At 43.9% G+C, this 18376-nt stretch overlaps 1 protein-coding gene across 1 annotated transcript in view; it reads left to right on the top strand.

The window, feature by feature from the left end:
* GALNT15 (polypeptide N-acetylgalactosaminyltransferase 15) overlaps positions 1 to 17787 on the top strand; it is a 59222-nt gene extending 41435 nt beyond the window's left edge. Inside the window, exons 7-10 of the mRNA XM_036901021.2 lie at positions 409 to 540; positions 921 to 1025; positions 5153 to 5296; positions 15831 to 17787. Of these exons, the coding sequence (XP_036756916.2) occupies positions 409 to 540; positions 921 to 1025; positions 5153 to 5296; positions 15831 to 15977 (528 nt within the window). The 3' untranslated portion in view covers positions 15978 to 17787. The remainder of the gene's footprint in view (positions 1 to 408; positions 541 to 920; positions 1026 to 5152; positions 5297 to 15830) is intronic.
* The last annotated feature ends 589 nt before the right edge of the window (positions 17788 to 18376 follow it).

Here is an 18376-nt window from a genome sequence, read left to right as displayed (position 1 = left end):
CAATTTCCCAGCTTACTTCATCCCAGTTGCCTTTGGGTCAGTTTCTGCCTCTGTAAGGGCCCTCATGGTGCCGTACCACACCAACATGAGTGCAAAGCCCCCCCATTTTGCTGTTTTCCATAGAAAAATCAGCAAAGTGCAGACATGATGGTCCCTGTGGAGCGCAATGTGAGGAGCTGTGTATGGGGTGAGAGCACCACCACACTGCTGGTTCTCCAGCTCTCTCCAGGGAAGACCCGTCACCCTGCCCCTCCCCACACATGCCCCTCCTCCTGTTTGCAGCCCTGGCGACTGTGCTCTTGGTCTTCTCCTCCTGTCCCAATCTTCCAGCGTCTTCCCACCCACCACGTGAATTTGGTATAAGGCAGACTTTCTCCACCTGCCTACCTGTGTCTCCTCCTGCCCCAGGCAGAGAAGCCAGACTGCACAGAACGCCTGCAGCTGCAGAGGAGGCTGGGGTGTCGGATGTTCTCCTGGTTTCTGGCTCACATCTACCCTGAGCTGTACCCATCTGAAGGCAGGCCCAGGTTCTCCGGAAAGGCAAGTCATAGCCCGGGGAGGGTGAGGAGGAAGGAGAGTCAGTGGGCAGCTTCCCCAGGCAGAAACGGAATGTTCAGATGCTCTTGCATGACCCTGGCCAACCAGTCCCAAGCTCACAGGGCCACAGGCATCCAGGCCTGACCTGCCGGAGATGACAGGGCTGCCCCCTACCCCGTCCCAGGGCCGTCAGCATGACAGGTGCAGCCCAGCCCCTTCAGGTCCATCCCTGAGGATCGGGAGCTTCCTCTTGACCTCACCCATTTGTGTGGCCCGAGCCTGGCACCTTGAACTACACTGCATAGAGGAAGTCGAGGAGCAGCCTGACAGAGGGCATCTTTGCAGTGAAGGTGGGGCTCACTCTGTGTGATGTCCACTTGCAGCTCCACAACACTGGACTCGGCCTCTGCGCAGACTGCCAGGCAGCAGGGGACATCCTGGGCTGTGCCGTGACGCTGGCTCCGTGCAACGATAGTCAGCAGCAGCAGGTGGGTACCCCGAGTTCTCAGGGGTCCAGGGAAGACCTGAAAGTGTCTTTCCTGGGATGCACTTCAACTTCCCTTTGGGGCATCTCCTTTCAAGTGGCCCACATCCCTTAACTGCCCATAGTTCCCCATGCTGATGACCCTTCTCAGCACTGCCCACCCTGCACCCACCTGCAGGCACAGACATGGGCCATCATCAGAGAATGCGAGCAGCCAAGCCTGAGAGAAATGGAGAGGCTGTTCAGCCAATGCTTCTGACAGATGTGGGAAACTGAGGCTCAGACAGGGACTAGCCCAGGGTTGCAAACTCAGGTGTGTCCAGGTTCTGGCAGGTAAAGGCAATGGGCACAGATTATCAGCCAGCTAGAAGCAGAGGTGGGAAAGGAGGTGACCTGAGTGGGGCTGTAGGCACTGGACCACTCGGGGGGAACCCAGAAGATGTTCCCCATTTGCAGTGGGACCTCAAACCCACAACTATGATTGTCCTCTTAAAGTCTCAAGTCCTCTGACACTGAAGCATACCAGAAGAGATGTGTGGGGTATTTTAGGTATTTAATTAGGATCTCAGGAGCCAAAGTGCCCAGAAGGGGAGCTCTGGGTACTGGAGGAGGCGGGCACACCACAGGTGGGGCAGTACGTATGTGCATCTGTGCCCTTGTGTGTGTGTGCATGCATGTGTGTGTGTGTGTGTGTGTGTGTGTGTGTGTGAAGTGGAGAGGGAGGGCTGGATTTGGAACAGACAGGCCTCGTGGTCAGACTACCATCTGCTCCTCTTGCCAGAGGACACCTTACACACAGATGGCTCAGTGGCTCTGAGTTTCAGAGCACTGACCTCATTCAGAATATTGCCCGTGCACAGAGCCATTTTGTTTATTAAATTCCTTCCACAGGGAGAAAGACTTTGACTCCAAAGTCAGAAGGATGTCAAAGAGCACAGATTCCCCTGGGGAGAGGACAGCCATAAGCTCTATAGGGTGCTAAGGCTGGCGGGGGTCTCTCCCCAGAATGAAGGCTTATTTGGGGAGGGAGTAGGAAACAGCACTGAAGTCCAGCTCCATGGTTTCCTTGAGGCCCCATCTGCAGTGCGGCTGGACCCTCAGCACCCAACAGCACCAAGGCCTTGGTCACAGCAAAAGGGCAGCCACAGAGAGGCCGAGCGTGGCTAGCAGGGCCTCTGCTCTCTCATGGGGGATGGCTCTCCTTGAGCCAGGGTTCTTGTTCGTAGATGGCTGACTACAGGACAAACTATTTGAAATCAACACTGAGAAATCCAGGAGGGACCTGGTTGAAACTAGGCCTAACGGGGCTGGGTCAGCCCAGCAGCTTGTCTGTTCCCCGGCCATGGTTCTCAGCTTCCTCGGGTTGTATCTGTGGTCTCCCTATGGGGAACAGAATCAACCTCTGACCACAAATTTGGATCAGATGTTAAGACTGATGACTCCACCCATGTAGCAAGAGAGAATGCAAAGCATTATTATTCACATAATGAGACTCTCTGGAGGAGAGCAGGACTGGCTCCCAAGCAGCCCGGCAACTGGGTGGAGACAGCAAGACGGGCAAAGCGCTTTGGTTCTTGTACAGTTAGGGGATGGGTGGGCTGGGGGAGGGCCTCCGGGCTCAGGCTGGGGCCTCCCTGATTTGAGCTTCGCACACCAAAGGGAGAATGGGTCTTCCTTGTGCGTGTGCCCGGAAGTGGGGCAAGAGGGGCAGGTGGAAGAGTGGGGCCTGAAAGCTCAGAGGTCAAACTTCAGACATGGGGTCAGATTCTTCAGTACAGGAAGTCTAAGGACCCTTTGCCAAGAAAAACACAAAACCACATCTGTACAAAAGGTGAACAGCTCCAAAGGGCTCATGGATCCCTTGAAGGCCACTAGGGTCCCTGAGGCTCTAAAATCCCTGGTTCATAATTCCCAGAAGTTGGAGGAGAGAGTCAAAAGGTAAAACCATGTTTCTTCCTGCAGATTCCCAGTAGTTGGTAGACTATTGTCCCTAGCATCTGAGGAGAGAGGAGGGAGGTGCCTGCGTCAGGGGAGGGCTCTGGATGCAGCAGGCTATTCCAACACCCGTGTAGGCCCTTTGGTCATCAGGAAGGTCTGTTTATCTCGGGGTTATGTCTTCTTTACAAAATATCCATCACAGAATAACTTCCCAAGGTGGTGGGAAGCCTCAGTGATGCCTGCTCAGAGTTGGTAGATCCACTTCTCTTTACAACTTGTTAACCTAGAACATCTAGCCTGTCCCCAGATCGCTCTCTTTTACACCTGTGACAGGGGCCTTTGCATTAGGCTATATCCCAATGGCCTCTACTAAAAACAAACAACAAGGCCCAAGTTCCTGGAGATATTGATCAAATGAGACAAGTGAAGTCCCAAGAGCTTGGGGACAAAAGCCAGAACATCTCTTGAAGGGTCTAGAGTCCAGCCTTCCGGGGAGGCCCAGCTGAGGCCAGGTGTGACCGTATAGCCCTGGATCCCAGGGGAGGGCCCTGGGCTGGAGCACATGGGGAAGCAGATGCATAGGTCCCCTTATCCTCTTTCAGCTCTGCCCTTTGCCAGCCTTCCAGAACACACCAGTAGGCATTCGCACCTGGTGCAGGGAGGACACAGCTATAAAGTGCTAAGTGAGGAAGCTGTGCGATGCAGTGTCAGCTGCTCATCACTTGCTAGTGGTATGATACCAGGCCGACTTACTAACCTCTCCAACGCTTGGTTCCTGCATCAGCACCTGGGGACAATACAGCCTCCCTCATGCAAACAGAATGTTCACCTTTCAAGGTTTTTTATTCTTGGTGGGGAGGAAGGGATTAGTGGGGACTTCTGTATCCAGCAAAATTGTGAACTAGATAAGCTGAAAACTCTTCCCCTTAAAGCACCTAAATATGCCATATACGAAAAGAAGAAACACCCTCTTTTGTGTATGAGTAATGGAGTTTATAGCAAAAGGAAATCTCCAGGGGCCAAAAATCAAGAGGCAACTGCAAATAGAGCCACAGGACATGAACCAAGCTACAAGGTCTGCGTGAAAGGATAGTCACTGTCAGCCTCAGGAACCCAGAGGTGGTGGTGCCACGCAGGAGTAAGCAGTGAGAGCCCACCTTCAGCCCACGAGAGCTGAAAAACTGGAAATGAGACTCCCAGAGAAAGCCAGCTTTGACTTTCAAAGAGTAACTTATCTGTGAAAAGTTTGACTAGCAAAGAGTAACTTATCTGTGAAAAGTTTGACTAGGAAAATCCACCCACAGGCACTGGAAGTTTATTTGTCTGTACAGAGTCTTTGACTAGGAGAAAGTTATTCTCCCCTGAAAATTTTAAACCACAATCTTTCATCTAATATGGGCTTAAGATTCAAATTTATGTGAACTGTGTGATGGGATTCTTCAAGCAGGACTGGCTACCTAATTTGTGGGGCCCAGTGCAAATGAAAATGCGAGGCCTACAATCCAACAATCACTAAGAACTTCCAGACGGTGACAGCAGAGCATTAAGCCAAGTGTATTAAACCAAGAACATGAAGCCTTTCCAAGCGGGTGGGAGGGAGGGGCCGGCAACTGCGCAGGTCACATGTCCATGAGGCCAATCCTGTGTCACAGCCACAAAATTAACATAAAAATGAGTTCCATTTGTACTTGCAGGAACAAACAAAATGTTTTGTCAGGATGTGCTCTCCAGCCAGGCTGCACAGGCTTCCTGCAGTTGAAGCCCCACTGCAGAATATGCACAACCCAGAGAGATACTATAAAACACTGGAGGGGACAGTAACTATGGGCGAGGCTCAGCAGAGACGGCAGGGAAGCTAGTCACAGGGCCAGGTCAGCTCTCTCCAGAAGGACTGAGGCCCTCTCCAGTACACATACAAGCACCCCGGGGCCTCACCGTGGTGGCCTCACATAGGAGGCAGCAACCAGAGTGAGGGAGGCTCCTGCCGGGGTGTACAGCTGTGACTGAGAAAGCCGCTGGTGTGTGGAGATTTCAGAGGCCAGGGTTAGTCTAGCACCGTATTTGTAGACTTGACTAGAGGTATGGTCTTGCGGACTGCAGGAGAGTTGGAAGGCTACTCCTAGACCTCACTGTACTGTGAGCTCTCCTTCTCTCATCTCCTAGCTGTGCTGATAACTGTCCCCTCTGTCCCAGCATCTGGAGCACACCGGCAGGCAGGGCATCCACTTCAGCAGCCCACAGCACCTGTGCTTCGACGTCAGGCAAGAGCAGGTGATTCTGCAGCCCTGCACCGGGGAAGGCCCCGGCATCCACCAGCAGCTCTGGGACTTCCAGGAGGTGAGTGACCCACCTCCCCTACCTAGCTGAACTGCGTCCTGGCTCTTCCGAGGAGTCAAGTGTTACCAATAGGCCTGTAACTTTGCACTAAGGTCCTAGGAGAAGGTAAAGCTGGCCTTGCAGCCAAGCTGACCTGCCAGCACCTTGAGATGTACTCATTTGCCATTTCTGCAAAGTTCTGACCTTGACTCTGGCAGAGAGAAGAGACAGTCCCTTTCTGAAGTTCATTAGCTCAGGTCACCAGTAGGACCATGTGGCACGTTAGAGAAGCAGTCAGCCGCCCAATGGTGTGGCTTTAGGAGCAGCAGGAGGGTCCTCCCCTCCCACAGCAAAACAAATGTAAATATAGATACCACTTTCTTCCTTAGCAAATTCCACTGGGAAGAAAAGTTTATCATTTTAGTAAGACTGTGATTCCTGTTACCCCAGGGGAGAGAAGCTTTAGGTCCTGTGCAGAGGTTATGCACCAATAACAAGGAAATAGGAGGAATGTAAGGACTTAGGAAGGAGCCAGTCCCTGATGTGAGACTGGGATGGGAAGGTGACTGTATCAACAAGTGTCCGTGCACAGCTTTCCTCCCCCTCAAACCCTTTCTGAAATGAGTTACAAACAAGTAAATATACATATCCTTTTTTTTTTTTTTGATAATTATTTTTTATTGAAGGGTAGTTGACACACAGTATTACATTACATTAGTTTCAGGTGTACAACACAGTGATTCAACATTTATATACATGATAATTCTAGGTACCAGCTATCACCATACCAAGTTGTTACAATATTTTGACTATATTCCTTATGCTATACATTACATCCCGGTTGCTTATTTATTTTACAATTGGAAGTGTGTACTTTTTTTTTTTGTTGTTGTTGTTGTGAGGCCATCTCATATTTATTGATCAAATGGTTGTTAACAACAATAAAATTCTGTATAGGGGAGTCAATGCTCAATGCACAATCATTAATCCACCCCAAGCCTAATTTTCGTCAGTCTCCAATCTTCTGAAGCATAACGAACAAGTTCTTACATGGAGAACAAATTCTTACATAGTGAATAAGTTACATGGTGAACAGTACAAGGGTAGTCATCACAGAAACTTTCGGTTTTGCTCATGCATTATGAACTATAAACAGTCAGTTCAAATATGAATACTCATTTGATTTTTATACTTGATTTATATGTGGATACCACATTTCTCTCTTTATTATTATTATTTTTAATAAAATGCTGAAGTGGTAGGTAGATACAAGATAAAGGTAGAAAACATAGTTTAGTGCTGTAAGAGAGCAAATGTAGATGATCAGGTGTGTGCCTGTAGACTATGTGTTAATCCAAGCTAGACCAGGGCAATAAAACATCCACATATGCAGAAGATTTCTCTCAGAACAGGGGGGGTGAGGTTCTAAGCCTCACCTCTGTTGATCCCCAATTTCTCACCTGATGGCCCCCCTGCGACTGTGCCTGTTTTAGGTTGTTCCTCCCTTGAGGAATCTTACCCGTCTCTGGCTAACCAGTCATCTTCTGGGGCCATACAGGGACATGTAAAGTTGGTAAGTGAGAGAGAAGCCTTATTGTTTGAAAAGGTTAGCTTTTTACTTCTTTGCATATTTATGCCCTGTAGCTTCTATGCCCAGCATTTGTCTTGAGGTATCTTTACCCCTTGGAAGAATTATGATACTCAGTAAATTCGATATGAGGCACGAATTCTATTTAAGGGTTGTAATTAGGAAGGAAGAAGAAAAGCTATAGAAGTAGCAGGCGGAAGAAAACATGGGAAGATTGATTATTTCTTTGACATATCTTCTTGTAGAGTAACTTCAGCATGTATAGGTTTTAAACTACGAATTAAATTGCGTGCACACATTAACATAATAGGAGTATAGTTACATAACCAAAGCATACCTGTAATTACCAGCCATCTCCAGTGAAACCAAGAAAACCAGTTAGGCACCTTAGGTATTTGTGAAAAGTTATCTATGATATGGTGGATATTGTCCAACTGAGCTTGAACAGTCTGAGAGAAATCAGACAAATTAAAACAACCCATTCCTGGGGACTGTTCACATCCCATATGTTCTTTTAACAGTAAATAGTCTGTAGTTCTAAGATTTTGGAGTGCTACAATTTGCACTTCTCCTAATTCTTGTTTGAGTTCCAACAGTATAGATCCAGTCAAATTTGTTGTTTTCCTGTATGCACAGGCCAGTTTAGATATCGCCTTCTTCATTCCCATGGCAAGTCTAGGAACTGGTGGGATGAGTGCATCTACAGTTGTAGCAGTGTGTGGATCTTTGATGGGGTTTTTTGATGATCATCTTCTGGCATGAGTCTTCCAGAGAGTGCTGATGTTGGAAGTTCTTTTTCATATTGTATCTTAGTTCATTTTCGGGGTAGCCCAATCAGGCTTTGATCCTCTGTATAAACACAAACAGACCCTTTGCCTACACTTTTATATGCCCTTTATACCCTTGTGTAGGACTCATTGGAGGTCTCCACACAGGAACTGCCTTTTTTTTTTTTTTGGTATCATTAATCTACACTTACATGATGAATATTATGTTTACTAGGCTCTCCCCTATACCAGGTCCCCTCTATAAACCCCTTTACAGTCACTGTCCATCAGCATAGCAAATGTTGTAGAATCACTACTTGCCTTCTCTGTGTTGGACAGCCCTCCCCTTTCTCCCACCCCCCATGCATACTAATCTTAATACCCCCCTTCTTCTCCACCCCCTTATCCCTCCCTACCCACCCATCCTCCCCAGTCCCTTTCCCTTTGGTACCTGTTAGTCCATTCTTGAGTTCTGTGATTCTGCTGCTGTTTTGTTCCTTCAGTTTTTCCTTTGTTCTTATATTCCACAGATGAATGAAATCATTTGGTATTTCTCTTTCTCCGCTTGGCTTGTTTCACTGAGCATAATACCCTCCAGCTCCATCCATGTTGCTGCAAATGGTAGGATTTGCCCTTTTCTTATGGCTGAGTAGTATTCCATTGTGTATATGTACCACTTCTTCTTTATCCATTCATCTATCGATGGACATTTAGGTTGCTTCCAATTCTTGGCTATTGTAAATAGTGCTCCAATAAACATAGGGGTGCGTTGGTCTTTCTCATACTTGATTGCTGCATTCTTAGGGTAAATTCCTAGGAGTGTAATTCCTGGGTCAAATGGTAAGTCTGTTTTGAGCATTTTGATGTACCTCCATACTGCTTTCCACAATGGTTGAACTAATTTACATTCCCACCAGCAGTGTAGGAGGGTTCCCCTTTCTCCACAGCCTTGCCAACATTTGTTGTTGTTTGTCTTTTGGATGGCAGCCATCCTTACTGGTGTGAAGTGATACCTCATTGTAGTTTTAATTTGCATTTTTATGATAATTAGTGATGTGGAGCATCTTTTCATGTGTCTGTTGGCCATCTGTATTTCTGTTTTGGAGAACTGTCTGTTCAGTTCCTCTGCCCATTTTTTAATTGGGTTATTTGTTTTTTGTTTGTTGAGGCGTGTGAGCTCTTTATATATTCTGGATGTCAAGCCTTTATTGGCTCTGTCATTTTCAAATATATTCTCCCATACTGTAGGGTTCCTTTTTGTTCTATTGATGGTGTCTTTTGCTGTACAGAAGCTTTTCAGCTTAATATAGTCCCACTTGTTCATTTTTGCTGTTGTTTTCCGTGCCCGGGGAGGTATGTTCAAGAAGAGGTCACTCATGTTTATGTCTAAGAGGTTTTTGCCTATGTTTTCTTCCAAGAGTTTAATGGTTTCATGACTTACATTCAGGTCTTTGATCCATTTTGAGTTTACTTTTGTATATGGGGTTAGACAATGGTCCAGTTTCATTCTCCTACATGTAGCTGTCCAGTTTTGCCAACACCATCTGTTGAAGAGACTGTCATTTCGCCATTGTATGTCCATGGCTCCTTTATCAAATATTAATTGACCATATATGTCTGGGATAATGTCTGGATTCTCTAGTCTGTTCCATTGGTCTGTGGCTCTGTTCTTGTGCCAGTACCAAATTGTCTTGATTACTATGGCTTTATAGTAGAGCTTGAAGTTGGGGAGTGAGATCCCCCCTACTTTATTCTTCTTTCTCAGGATTGCTTTGGCTATTCGGGGTCTTTGGTGTTTCCATATGAATTTTTGAATTATTTGTTCCAGTTCATTGAAGAATGTTGCTGGTACTTTCATAGGGATTGCATCAAATCTGTATATTGCTTTGGGCAGGATGGCCATTTTGACGATATTAATTCTTCCTAGCCACGAGCATGGGATGAGTTTCCATCTGTGAGTGTCCCCTTTAATTTCTCTTAAGAGTGACTTGTAGTTTTCAGAGTATAAGTCTTTCACTTCTTTGGTTAGGTTTATTCCTAGGTATTTTATTTTCTTTGATGCAATTGTGAATGGAGTTGTTTTCCTGATTTCTCTTTCTGTTGGTTCATTGTTAGTGTATAGGAAAGCCACAGATTTCTGTGTGTTGATTTTGTATCCTGCAACTTTGCTGTATTCCGATATCAGTTCTAGTAGTTCTGGGGTGGAGTCTTTAGGGTTTTTAATGTACAGTATCATGTCATCTGCAAATAGTGACAGTTTAACTTCTTCTTTACCAGTCTGGATTCCTTGTATGTTTTTGTTTTGTCTGATTGCTGTGGCTAGGACCTCCAGCACTATGTTAAATAACAGTGGGGAGAGTGGGCATCCCTGTCTAGTTCCCGATCTCAGAGGAAATGCTTTCAGCTTCTCGCTGTTCAATATAATGTTGGCTGTGGGTTTATCATAGATGGCCTTTATTATGTTGAGGTACTTGCCCTCTATTCCCATTTTGCTGAGAGTTTTTATCATGAATGGATGTTGAACTTTGTCAAATGCTTTTTCAGCATCTATGGAGATAATCATGTGGTTTTTGTCTTTCTTTTTGTTGATGTGGTGGATGATGTTGATGGACTTTCGAATGTTGTACCATCCTTGCATCCCTGGGATGAATCCCACTTGGTCATGGTGTATGATCCTTTTGATGTATTTTTGAATTCAGTTTGCTAATATTTTGTTGAGTATTTTTGCATCTACGTTCATCAGGGATATTGGTCTGTAGTTTTCTTTTTTGGTGGGGTCTTTGCCTGGTTTTGGTATTAGGGTGAGGTTAGCTTCATAGAATGAGTTTGGGAGTATCCCCTCTTCCTCTATTTTTTGGAAAACTTTAAGGAGAATGGGTATTATGTCTTCCCTGTATGTCTGATAAAATTCCGAGGTAAATCCGTCTCGCCCGGGGGTTTTGTTCTTTGGTAGTTTTTTGATTACCGCTTCAATTTCGTTGCTGGTATTTGGTCTGTTTAGATTTTCTGTTTCTTTCTGGGTCAGTCTCGGAAGGTTGTATTTTTCTAGGAAGTTGTCCATTTCTCCTAGGTCTCCCAGCTTGTTAGCATATAGGTTTTCATAGTATTCTCTAATAATTATTTGTATTTCTGTGGGGTCCATCGTGATTTTTCCTTTCTTGTTTCTGATACTGTTGATTTGTGTTGACTCTCTTTTCCTCTTAATAAGTCTGGCTAGAGGCTTATCTATTTTGTTTATTTTCTCGAAGAACCAGCTCTTGGTTTCATTGATTTTTGCTATTGTTTTATTCTTCTCAATTTTATTTATTTCTTCTCTGATCTTTATTATGTCCCTCCTTCTGCTGACCTTAGGCCTCCTTTGTTCTTCTTTTTCCAATTTCGATAATTGTGACATTAGACCATTCATTTGGGATTGCTCTTCCTTTTTTAAATATGCTTGGATTGCTATATACTTTCCTCTTAAGACTGCTTTTGCTGTGTCCCACAGAAGTTGGGGCTTAGTGTTGTTGTTGTCATTTGTTTCCATATATTGCTGGATCTCCATTTTGAATTGGTCATTGATCCATTGATTATTTAGGGGCGTGTTGTTAAGCCTCCATGTGTTTGTGAGCCTTTTTGCTTTCTTTGTACAGTTTATTTCTAGTTTTATGCCTTTGTGGTCTGAAAAGTTGGTTGGTAGGATTTCAATCTTTTGGAATTTTCTGAGGCTCTTTTTGTGGCCTAGTATGTGGTCTATTCTGGACAATGTTCCATGTGCACTTTAGAAGAATGTATATCCTGTTGCTTTTGGATGTAGAGTTCTATAGATGTCTATTAGGTCCATCTGCTCTACTGTGTTGTTCAGTGCTTCCGTGTCCTTACTTATTTTCTGCCCGGTGGATCTATCCTTTGGGGTGAGTGGTGTGTTGAAGTCTCCTAGAATGAATGCATTGCAGTCTATTTCCCCCTTTAGTTCTGTTAGTATTTGTTTCACATATGCTGGTGCTCCTGTGTTGGGTGCATATATATTTAGAATGGTTATATCCTCTTGTTGGACTGAGCCCTTTATCATTATGTAGTGTCCTTCCTTATCTCTTGTTACTTTCTTTGTTTTGAAGTCTATTTTGTCTGATATTAGTACTGCAACCCCTGCTTTCTTCTCGCTATTGTTTGCCTGAAATATGTTTTTCCACCCCTTGACTTTTAGTCTGTACGTGTCTTTGGGTTTGAGGTGAGTTTCTTGTAAGCAGCATGTAGATGGGTCTTGCTTTTTTATCCATTCTATTACTCTGTGTCTTTTGATTGGTGCATTCAGCCCATTAACATTTAGGGTGACTATTGAAAGATATGTACTTATTGCCATTGCAGGCTTTAAATTCATGGTTACCAAAGGTTCAAGGTTAGCCTCTTTAATATCTTACTGCCTAACTTAGCTCGCTTATTGAGCTGTTATAGACACTGTCTGGAGATTCTTTTCTTCTCTCCCTTCTTATTCCTCCTCCTCCATTCTTCATATGTTGGGTGTTTTGTGCTGTGCTCTTTCTAGGAGTGCTCCCCTCTAAAGCAGTCCCTGTAAGATGTCCTGTAGAGGTGGTTTGTGGGAAGCAAATTCCCTCAGCTTTTGTTTGTCTGGGAATTGTTTAATCCCACCATCATATTTGAATGATAGTCGTGCTGGATACAGTATCCTTGGTTCAAGGCCCTTCTGTTTCATTGCATTTAATATATCATGCCATTGTCTTGTGGCCTGTAGGGTTTCTGTAGAGAAGTCTGATGTTAGCCTGATGAGTTTTCCTTTATAGGTGACCTTTTTCTCTCTAGCTGCCTTTAAAACTCTTTCCTTGTCCTTGATCTTTGCCATTTTAATTATGTGTGTTGGTGTTGTCCTCCTTGGATCCTTTCTGTTGGGAGTTCTGTGTATTTCCGTGGTCTGTTCAATTATTTCCTCCCCCAGATTGCGGAAGTTTTCAGCAATTATTTCTTCCAAGATACTTTCCATCCCTTTTCCTCTCTCTTCTTCTTCTGGTACCCCTATAATACGGATATTGTTCCTTTTGGATTGGTCACACAGTTCTCTTAATATTGTTTCATTCCTGGAGATCCTTTCATCTCTCTCTCTCTGTCAGCTTCTATGTGTTCCTGTTCTCTGGTTTCAATTCCATTAATGGCCTCTTGCATCCTATCCATTCTGCTTATAAACCCTTCCAGAGTTTGTTTCATTTCTGTAATCTCCTTTCTGGCATCTGTGATCTCCCTCCGGACTTCATCCCATATCTCTTGCGTATTTCTCTGCATCTCTGTCAGCATGTTTATGATTCTTATTTTGAATTCTTTGTCAGGAAGACTGGTTAAGTCTGTCTCCTTCTCTGGTGTTGTCTCTGTGATCTTTGTCTGCCTGTAGCTTTGCCTTTTCATGGTGATAGGAATAGTTTGCAGAGCTGGGATGAGTGACGGCTGGAAGGACTTCCCTTCTTGTTGGTTTGTGGCCCTCCTCTCCTGGGAGAACAGTGACCTCTAGTGGCTTGTGCTGGGTAGCTGCACGCAGACCGGGCTTCTGCTTCCTGCCCGGCCGCTATGGAGTTTATCTCCGCTGTTGCTGTGGGCGTGGCCTGGCTTGGGCAGCTGCTCCAAAGTGGTGGAGTCACGTTGGAGGGGGAGCGTCCTGGAGGCTATTTATCTCCGTAAGGGGCCTCTGAGCTCCCTGCAGCCCAGGGGATTAGTGTGCCCAGAGATTCCCGGATTCTCTACCTCTGGATTAAGTGTCCCGCCCTGCCCCTTTAAGGCTTCCAAAAAGCACCCGCCAAAACAAAACAACAACCACAAAAAAAAAAAAAAAATTTTTTTTAATTAAAAAAATAAAGAAATAAAAATAAAAATAAAAGATGGCCGCTCATTTTCCTTTATTCTCCGGCGCCAGCCTCAGGCATCTGCTCACCGGTCTTGCTGCCCTGTTTCCCTAGTATTGGGGTCCCTATCCCTTTAAGACTTCCAAAAAGCGCTCGCCAAAACAAAACAGCAAAAAAAAAAAAAAAAAAAAAATGGCCGCTCACTTTTCTTATGTCCTCTGGCACCAGGCCTCCGATACCCTCTCACTGTTCTTGCTGCCCTGCTTCCCTAGTGTCCAGGGCCCCCCGCGCATGCACTGTGTCTGCGCTCTGGCCCGGATGGCTGGGGCTGGGTGTTCAGCAGTCCTGAGCTCTGTCTCCCTCCCGCTCTGCCTACTCTTCTCCCGCCAGGAGCTGGGGGGAGGGGCGCTCGGGTCCCGCAGGGCCGGGGCTTGTATCTTACCCCCTTTACGAGGCACTGGGTTCTCGCAGGTGTGGATGTGGTCTGGATGTTGTCCTGTGTCCTCTGGTCTTTATTCTAGGAAGAGTTGTCTTTGTTATATTTTCATAGATATATGTGGTTTTGGGAGGAGATTTCCGCTGCTCTACTCCCGCCGCCATCTTGGCTCCAATACATATCCTTTTTAAAATTTCTTTTCCTCAACTTCTGCTTGGGTATAAAGGGTAAAATAGCTAAGTAGAACTCTGTACTCTTAAAGCAGGCTGTGAAAAAAGAAAATTATACAATGGAAAGTTTAAGCTGAACCCACAATAAGCCTTTGAGAACAAAGCTCAGGGGCTTTGGTGACAATAAACCTACGACCCCAGGCCCACACCTGCTCAGAGAAGTCTGGAAACCAAGTTAAGGCCCCTTATGAATGATCATAGGGATTCTTCTAAGCAAGTCCTATGGATCAGATGCATTTTAGAAATAGCACTTTAAAATAGCAAGTAAAAGATTAGTAAGGTACACCAAGCATATTTCAGGCATTAAATCTAAGACTTTAAGAAAGTATTATCATTCAGCCATAAAAAATAGTGCTCATCATAGCACTATTCACAACAGCTAGAGGTGAAAGCAACCCAAGTGTCCAGTGATGGATAAACAGAATGTGGGTATACATGTGATGGAATTATTCAGCCTTAGGAAGGACATTCTGGCATGCTACAGTAATGTGGATGAACCTGGCAACTTCATGCTATGTAAGATAAGTCAGTCACAAAAAGACAAATGCTGTATGATTCTACTTATATGATGTGTCTAAAGTGGTCAGATTCATAGAGACAGAAAGTAGAATGGTGGCTACCAGGGGCTGCGGGGAAGGGAGAGTCACTGAATGAGGACAGAGTTTCAGTTTTGAAAGATGAAAAAGTTCGGAGTATTTGTTTCACAACGATGTGAATATACTTAACAGTACCAAACTTCATACTTAAAAATGGTTAAGATGGTAAGTTTGATGTTATTTATTTTCACCATAATAAAAAAAAAGAAATTAGGTATTATTTTATGCTACAACATGAACTTCAAAAATATCATGCAAAGTGAAAGAAGCCAGTCATAAAGGCCATGTATTATATATGATTCTATTTATACAAAATGTCCAGGACTGACAAATCCATAAATATGGAAGTAAATTAGTGATTTCCAGTGGCTGGATGGAGGAAGGAATGGGAAGTGACTGTTAATGGTGGGTGTCTTTTTATGGTGATGAAAATGTTCTAGAATATACTGAATACTATCAAGTTGTATGCTTTAAAAGAATGAATGTAGTGGCAAGTGAATTGTATCTCAAAAAAACCCACAAATTATCAACACAGCTGGTTATGTTTTTCATTAAAAAATTAGATTTTTTTTTTATTGAAAAGAGGATATATGCAATATTAAACCTGGAAGATTTTGAACAGGAAGGAGCTATTATCTTCCAAACGTGCATGACTTAGGCCTTCAGTGTACTCTTAAGGTTTTACTCTTTACTGCAACCTGGTGGCAGCAGTACTAAATTGCAGGATTAATAGAAGGCAGAGATTAAATCATATCCTTTTGAAAGGAGAAAAATTTTAGTACAGTGAGAATGATGAATATCACCAAGATGGTATAAAGACTAAACATGCTTTGTTCATTGGCATTCTATTAAGTAGGACTCGAAGAAATGACACAATTATACAACCACAATAAAGATAATTGAATTAATGACCCCAAGGCTCTGAATGATATGTAAATTTTACAGCTAACTAAACTATATTTTATATTAACCAAAATAGTTCCTTACCAGGTCAGTTTACACCATCTCTATAATTCTCTTAATAATTAGCACAAATTTTAGAGGTACCCTTCTTTGCTGACTGATTTCAGGAAACTGACTTACTTTTCTTTTCCTTTTCTTCTCATTTTTCAGAATGGAATGATTGTCCACATTCTTTCTGGGAAATGCATGGAAGCTGTGGAGCAGGAAAACAGAAGAGATTTGTACTTGCACCAGTGTGATGGGAAAGCCAGCCAGCTGTGGCGATTCGACAAGGTCCATGCTGTGGCAGACCGGTGAATGCAGCGTTGACGGAAAAGAGCGGGTTAGGCATCACTGCTCAATCCCAAGTGAACTAAAAGAGCACACATACTTCACAAAGCTGACCCTCTCGCATCTGTGCTCCTGGTGAGAGTAGAGAAGAAAGCTCCATGAATGAGTATAGAAAGCCTTTCCTTGTACCTTCTTTCATTGACTGCAGGCTGTTTTATAAAAAGAAAAAGAAAAGGAAATGGATGCATTGTCTCATTGCCTTCATCACTGGAAGGTGATCATTGCATGGTACAGAGAATTCTTTGCTGTTTTTTTCCCATTGATCACTGTATGACTACTTTTATCTTCGACAAATAAGAGAGGCCTGGACATTCTCTGGCAACACCTCCAGGATACATTGACCTAATCAATCAATTTGTTTCAAAGCCCTACCTTGGATCATCATGAATTAAAGTGTGAAGAGGGTGTAATGGCAAGACAACCCCAAAACTTTGGATTAAGCTTATTAGGAAAAATTTCATGTTCAGTAGTTGAGTCATAGCTCAGAAGAAGGAAGGGAAGCTACTGAAAGAAGATCATGTTGGAGAGAAGATGGAAGGGAGCTTTGGCCCAATTCTCCAGCTCAGCCCAGCAGCTGAAAAGAGACAGACTGGAATAAGACATTTTCCTGTTATGAGAATTTCCTCAGTACTTTCTATCTCCATTCATCCTGCTTCAGCCTTTCTGTAAGTTGGTTAATCCCAATCAAAATCTCACTTAATATATTTCTCTTCAGTTGCTGATGTTGGAAGGGTCACTCACTCAGCATTTTCATTAACAAAAGTATATACTGTTGAGAAACTGTCCTGATGTCCTGCTACAGGGTTTGCATTGACCAGATCAGAAATAACAACCTTTGCAAAGAGGCAAACCTCCCTGGAATGGAAATGCCAGAGTTTAAGCCAAAATTCATGAGAGGAACCAGAGTTGGGTGTTAATGCCTACAAGGGCTGGCATGGCCATCTCTGAGCCTGTAGGACCCCTAAATGTGCCCACAGGCTGAATGTCCACCCCTTAGAGGAGAACACACTTCCACTAGAGCAGAATCAATACAAGCAAGAGCTCAATGGCTCTCCTTGAGGACCTGGACTACCTAGCTCAGCCATAAGAGCTGTTGAGTGGAGTTGGTTCAGGCATTGAGAAGACACCATTCATGCCCATTTCTCTCCAGGTGGAGTTCACTCTCCACATGGCCTCCTCCCCTCAAAGATGTTGTCTCAGAATACAGTGTTTTTCAAATGAGAAGCACTAGGCAGGCAGTGAGGGTTTCCAGACAATGCCTGTCATAATTAGATATTCCTTCTCCACCTGCTTACATCAACGACCCACCACATTTCCCCTTCCTCAGAATATACTCTAGGCCTGTGCTGTCTAATATAGTAGCTACTAGTCACATTTAAATGTGGCTATTTAAATGCAAATTTATTAAAGATTATTTAAAATTCAGTTCTTCAGCTGTATTGGTCACACTTTGAGTGCTCAGTACCCACATGTGGCTGGTGGTACATATTGGGCAGCACAGATACAGACCATTAAATCACTGCAGACAGTTCTGGACAGTGTTGGTCTAGGTAGATTCATCATCCCACTGAGAGAAAAGATCTTAGCCACTGTCTTCTTCCTTCAGACATATCTATATTTAAAACAAATGCCCCTAACATCCTGAGGCTGAGATGGAGCTAAAACTTCTCAGATGGCAACCTTGTAAAAGGTGTTATTAATGGTTGAAAAATAAAAATTAAACAGAACCTCTATTTTTTTTTAATGAACTTTATTTTTTACATTTTGGGTCTTTGAAGTTGTGGAATAAATTAATATAACTAAATAAAAGGCTGAATTCAATTGTATAAATTGTGTTTGACAGTAATTAACAAAAGACCCCAGATGGCTTATTGCTTAATTGGTTGAACAAAGCAAGAATGTAGTGTTTTTTGCTTCCTTAACCATCCCCATGATTTATTACTTTATTACAGAAATGGTTGTCAGTTCAGTCCTTGGCTGGTACTTACAGAACCTTAATTTAAACAAAACAGATGCCTCCACGTAGTTCTAAAAGAAATCCAACTTTCTCTTCATAGTGTAACCAAGTGTTCAAATTCCCATCTGTATAGACTCTGCTTTGATTTTACCCACCATGATCAATTTAGAAGGAGAAAACTCTGGCAATTGGAAGACTTGATTTCCAAGAGTTTAATCTTTATTTGCCCACCTGAATCTTATGACTGGACTTTGGGATCAGAGGCAAGAGACAGGTGGAACATCTTGACAGCATTCAAATTTCTGGTTCCAGTGTGTTCCTGAGCTCTTGCTAGAGCCCTATCGTCGGAGTCCATGAGACACCCCATAATATTTTGATGTTTAATCTAGTGCTTCTCAGATAATGCTGT

Source organism: Manis pentadactyla, chromosome 14 (assembly GCF_030020395.1).
Source record: "Manis pentadactyla isolate mManPen7 chromosome 14, mManPen7.hap1, whole genome shotgun sequence".
NCBI classification, from domain to species: Eukaryota; Metazoa; Chordata; class Mammalia; order Pholidota; family Manidae; genus Manis; species Manis pentadactyla.
This window is presented reverse-complemented; position numbering and strand designations above follow the sequence as displayed.